This window comes from Cricetulus griseus, chromosome 4 (assembly GCF_003668045.3).
Source record: "Cricetulus griseus strain 17A/GY chromosome 4, alternate assembly CriGri-PICRH-1.0, whole genome shotgun sequence".
NCBI classification, from domain to species: Eukaryota; Metazoa; Chordata; class Mammalia; order Rodentia; family Cricetidae; genus Cricetulus; species Cricetulus griseus.
Window position 1 is genome coordinate 54,662,424 of NC_048597.1, and position 6,000 is coordinate 54,668,423.

General features: G+C 47.2%; 1 protein-coding gene across 6 annotated transcripts in view; it reads right to left on the reverse strand.

The window, feature by feature from the left end:
• The window catches only part of Mylk (myosin light chain kinase), a 177,885-nt gene that overhangs the window by 23,961 nt on the left and 147,924 nt on the right, over window positions 1-6,000 (reverse strand). For all 6 annotated transcript variants that reach the window (XM_035444589.1, XM_035444593.1, XM_035444592.1 and 3 more), the window contains one exon: window positions 168-385. In XM_035444589.1, coding sequence (XP_035300480.1) covers window positions 168-385 — 218 coding nt within the window. The remainder of the gene's footprint in view (window positions 1-167; window positions 386-6,000) is intronic.

Sequence of the window (6,000 nt, forward strand, 5' to 3'; positions counted from 1 at the left end):
AAAAGGAATCTGCGGCTTAGAGTGATCCAGCAGGAAGCGGTAGGGGCTGGATTTGAGCCTGAGAAATCTTACTGGTCTCTGACTTTGGCTTCAACACCGTCCATTCCCAACACGCGGTGCATAGAAGGCGCCCGGTCACTGCCGCCACGACAGATAGATGGCCTTACCGAGTCTGCGCGCCAGGCCGAAGTCGATGAGCTTGATCCTGGTGCCTGTCTTGTTGACACACATGATGTTCTCGGGCTTGAGGTCCAGATGCACGATGCCCTGCTTGTGGATGTACTCCACCCCCTCCGAAATCTGCCTCATGTACTTGATGCACTCTCGCTCCGTCAGCTCGAAGTCCTCGTCAATGATGCGCTCAAACAGCTCACCCCCTGACACGCTGTGGGGACACGAGGGATCGGAAAAGACACTGCAGTCACACCATAGGATTCCGGGCACCAGAATGGCAGGGTACTCTGCCAAGGTAGGCAAGGGTGTCTGTGTGAGCACATGCTGGTGGCACACGTGCCAAATTTCTGCAGCTTTCCAAGCCTCATTCATTCTTCTACACATGCACCTGCCAGGCTACCAGAGGGCTCAGGGAAGCATTGGAAATCTGGGAAGGCCCCCAGGCCAGGCATAAACAGAGAAAGGAGGACAAGATTGCCTTATTTAGGAGGGTGATCCCAAGCAGTCTTTTTCTCTCATAGGTACCAGCTATGCCTTTTAGGTACAGGGATCTGACATTTCAAATATCCACTTTTCTATAGAATCTAAGAATATATTTGCATAGCCAGGAAGAGAAAACTGTCTTTGATAATGAGAGTCCTCAGCAAATGTTCTGGAACTAGTTGATGTAGCCTGTTGCGGTAGCAGCTGTAACAGATCCGCATTTGTTCTCTCCAGCCGTAGCTAGCTTGTCTTCCTCCTACCTGGTAGACCTTATGTCCCCGGCATGTGCAATCCACTCTGCTCCCAGGACCCACATCTGGGCATCCACTGCTAACTTCAGGTGGCCAGCATATGGCCCCTCGCTAATGCACAGCCCTGATGTCTGAGGTGTACCGTCTTCTGTGATGCCCTCATTGCAGACCTCTAAGCCCACTCTCCCCGCTCGCTGCTCAGAAAGTTTAAAGCCTACTCTTGGTCACCTGTGTGACACCCAGGGATCAGGAAGCACAGTTTTCTACAGTGACCTGTCGGTCCACTTTTACTACCGTAAGCACAAGATGTGGTACTTCTAAGAGGAGCCAGCATGAATGCACAGTGTGAATCCAGTCTCGGAGTTTCACAAGCTGTGACTCTGGGCCAGGTAGTTCCTTGTCACTGACCCTTGCAGGGGATACTGACCAGCAGACATCAGAGCCTGTATACCTCTATCGTCATAGGATCCTTTGGAAGCGCTGAGTAGGGTAAAGGTCATGAGTATTCCTGGCCACTAGAAGGAGCTAAAACAGACACTTTAGACCCACCCAGAGAAGAAAGACCCTTCATAGCCAGCAGGTGGCGCCTCTTGTCCTGCAGCCTTCATGTCTACTGATTTCCCGGAAGGCTCTAAGGCAGTGTTTCTGAACCTGTGGGTCACGACCCCTTTGTGGGTAAAATGACCTTTCACAGAGGTCACATATCAGATGTCCTGAATACTACATATTTACATTACGATTCACATCAGTAGGAAAATTACAATTATGAGCAACGGAATAATTTTATGGTCAGGGGTCACCACAAAACATGAGGAACTCCATTAAAGGGTTCACAGCATTAGGAAGGTTGAGAACCACTGCTCTAAGACAACCTCTATTGTTAGGCCACACCCTAATATCTTCATCTGTAAGATATAGACAAAACTACCACCACCTCACAGATTTGCTCCAAAATGGACTGAGTTAACACTACAAAGTACCCAGAAGGATACTAGCATGCAAAATATCTTTTTCATTTTAAAGAATCTGTTGGGTTTATGTTGAAAATACAGATCCTTGGGGTTAGCAGGATAGCTATGGGTTAAGAGCACTGACTTCTCTTCCAGAGGACCTGGGTTCAATTCCCAGCAACCACAGGACAGCTCACAACTATCAGCAACTCCAGCTCCAGGGGATCCAACACCTTCACACACACATGCAGGCAAAATCCCAATGAATATAAAATAAAGCAAATACATCATTTTAAAAATCATATATAAAAAAGAGAAACTACAGACTCTCAACATCCTCCCTCAGAGACTTGACTTTGTAAAGTCTTGTGAGGAATCCAAGCCTCCATATTTTAGAAAACTCTGGGTCACTCCAATGACCAGACATGTGTGAGACACCCCCACTTATTCTACTATGGCTCCTGTGAGGAATTGAAACTCAAGCTCTTGGAGAAACTCCTCCCTATTCCACACAAATGACCCTTCCTTTTGAGGGTCTCCATGTCTTGTCTGTGCTTTTTGTTTGTATCAAGCTTGCCTTGTCTCAGTGGCTGGTCATCACAGCTGCATCTCCAGGCTCTCACTTGCAGTTTCCAGCATGCAGCACAGACAAGGTGCCCCCAAATGTTTGCCTCTAAGTTTAAACTGTCCTTGGAAAGCAGCCATTAGTTCAACTTCCCAGGGGACTTCTGAGCAATAGGCGTAGAGGTCTAAGCCATGAAGCTCATATGGCTGCATTTCTAGACGTAGGTAACTTATTCCATATTAGTTCACACAGGCTCAAGCCTATTCAGCTGTATCTAATATATTTCTAAAGCATTTCTTTAGTCACTTCCTGGTATAGAAGGAGTTAAACATCAATTTTCATAGTTCTGTAGGTTTCTCTTCAAAATCGTTAAGACTGCAGGGAGAAGATACTGGTTTGCTAAAGGCTGCTACCCACAGACATGGGCCAGATGAAATGTGTTCTTAATAAACTGATAATGAGTGATACCGAGTAAATGAATGGATGCTTACTGTCACCAACACTACCCATCCCAAGGGACCAAACTTATCCCCAGAGCTCTAGGTCTTGCTCCACAGCATCTGCTTAGATGTTAAAATGCAAGGCTTCCCTGGCATTCAGAGAGGACAATGCTATCCAGGGACTTGGTGCCCGGTCTCTACTCCTTGTCTCTTGGCAGCCAGCTAGATGCTCCTGTATAAACCTTGCTAACAGCAGAACAAAGATGACATCACCCCCCAGGGACCCAGCTGAAACTTCATATCCTCTTCAGGGCTCTGAATCCCACCACCACTTCCGAAAAGGCAAGCCCAGACCCAGGCCAGCAGCCAGAAGAACCGTTGCCGTTGTACAATTGGGGCTTGTCCAGAAACAAAGTCAGCCAGGCTGTAGACATGCTCTTCCTTTATTACCCACATATCTGAGGCAGGGGCTGCAGAATATATTTAATTATTCTCAGTTTCTCCATCGAACAAGAACATAAAATTGCCCTGCAGACTGTCACCCTTTCCCCTGTCTGTGGCCATGTGCTAAACTAGGTTAGAAGGGTAATCCGGTGGAGGATGAGATCTGGTTGAGTTCCTATCACAGGGCAAGTTCCTGGCCCTCAAAAGAGGCTAATCTGGCATCTGTGCTTGTGAGATTCGTTCTGTCCGTGGGGGAGGAGTGGGGTGCAGGGATGAAAGCCAGACCAGCTGAAACCTCCTTACATTTCTCTGCTTTTTCCACCCAGCTTGCCAAGTCCCAATTCCAAGCTAAGTATGGTATTCTGCCCACTGGTGCCGCTGCCTGGCCTTACCCAGGCTGGCCTGCCTCCTGCCCCCCCCCCCAAACTTGCTCAAGGTTTAACTTCTAAAGATAAAGCATTCCCCCACGACTTCACATACCCACACTGCTTGGACTAAGCAAGTCATTCTAGAAAAAATGTGAAATCTCAGCCCACGAAGATACTGAAAACTGCCACAGGGTCACAGACAGGGACTCAGTATTCCTAAAGGGGGGTGGGGTGGTGAATTTGACCATAAGATATTAGTGAAAATGTTCTCTGAGTCTTTTATGGTTCCACAGACAGTAGAATTTTATGGCTAAGTGGAGAGCCTTGAGATTATTTAATCTAAATACCTTTTGGCTGGTAGTGCTGAACAATTAAAAAAAAAATCACATTTCAATAGTAACAGAGCTTGAAGGCAGGCTTCCTGGGTATTAGAAGGGACTTGCTCCACAGCATCTGCTTAGATGTTAAAATGCTCTCAGGATACTTTAAAGTGGAAAACAGACCAGGATATAGAAAAAGTCAACTTATCTTTCTTCTAATAGCTGCCTATGGCTGAGCACTGAGCCTCACTCATAGCCACGATTTCACTTAATCCCACAGCAATCATGAGGGATCAACAGGTTTTTCTACAAACAATAAAGCTATGAGAGGTGGGGTGGGGTCTGAGTAAGGGTTATCTGACTCAGATCTGCACTTTTAACCATTTTTTTTTTCTGTCCGAAGAGCACTTTTTGGGAGGAGCATGCCGAATGTCACTGTGACGAGGAGAGAGAAGAGGCACACTGCATTCTCAGTCCCCGTCCTTCCAGGGAAAGAATGCCTGCCAGAGTAACTGCTTGTCTTCTCTAAAGAACTGTTTCCAAAGTTCAGGTTGTTCACTGCAGTTCTAAAATACTTCGAAAGCCCTCAAGTGACCGTGCCCTTTCACCCTGCGCAGCTTTACTTCTGGGATGCAAGCTACGGGTATGCACAGGTGTCAGTGAAAACACAGGTGAGTGAGACTGCAAGCAATGTCTGCAGATGCAAAAAAAAAAAAAAAAAAAAAAAAAAAAAAAAAAAAAAAAAAAAAAAAAAAAAACTAGAAACCTTCTGATCTCTCTTATCAAAAAGTCAGCTAAAAAGTACGCACTGTGATGTGGTGTATGCACAGGGAGGACCCTCGGATCTCGGAAGACACACACACTGTGATGTGGCATGTTTGAACAGTGAGGTCCCACGGATCTTGGAGATGCAGGCACTGTGATGTGGAGTGTGTACAGGGAGGACCCTCAGAGCTCAGTGGACAGTGTGTGTGTACAGTGAGGATTCTCGAATCTTGGAGATGCATGCACTGCAATTTGGTGTGTGTACAATGAGGACCCTCAGAGCTTGGAAAACACATGCACTGTGATGTGGTGTGTGTACAGAGAGGAGCCTCAGAGCTCGGAAGATGGTGTGTGGTGTGTGTGTGTGTGTGTGTGTGTGTGTGTGTGTGTGTGTGTGTGTGTGTGTACAGTGAGGTCCCCTGGAGCTTAGAGCACACAGGGCTTGCTATGCAAGCAGTTTACTGAAAACTGCCTGCTGCAGGACAGTGAGTTCAAGTCATACATTGTGATAAAAGGCAGGACAGTAAAAATACACATTATATTATGTTTGCGTTTTCATAAAGAACTTTGGAAGAAGACAGCAAAACCCAATAAAAATGTTTTTCTCCGGTGGTGTAGAAACAGGGAAGGTGAGTGAATGGGTGGGAGTAAGACTCTGTTGTGTATTTCCTTAAATATTTAATGTGATTTTATATATCAAAAAAACAAGGTTCAGCAAAGGAAGCCCATGAAAAATGCAGGTGCCTGTGAGGGACACCTGGCTTAATGATGTGTGTGTATGCTTATGAGGGAGGTGGATGTCTGGGGTAGAGAGGAGACAATGACTCTGGGGAAGCCTTGACTGCAGGTCATGGGCTCCACCCTCAGCCTCTGTATAACCCAGTGGAGAAAGCACTGCTCTGTTCAACAGGGAGGAGCAGGGGGCAGTAAGAAGCAGTGAAGGGCTGGAGAGAGGGCTCCGCTTCAGAGCTCTGAGCTCCCAAATCTGGGCTCCTTTCTCTTTTGCAAGGAAGGCAGGAAGCTGCCCTGTTCCTTCCTTCCCTACTTTCCACTGAGCTCTTTCACAAAGAAACAAGAGGACAAAGCTTACAGGGGTCCCAAGGCTGCTGGCAGGCTGCTGCCCAGTGGGTCAGGGCCAGTTCTGGTCCTCACTGGTCAGCCCTGGTCACGGTAATGGTGAGTATCTTGCCCGTCATACCGTGTTGTGTGGTGAAGGGGGTCGGGCTGGGACAGCAGGAGG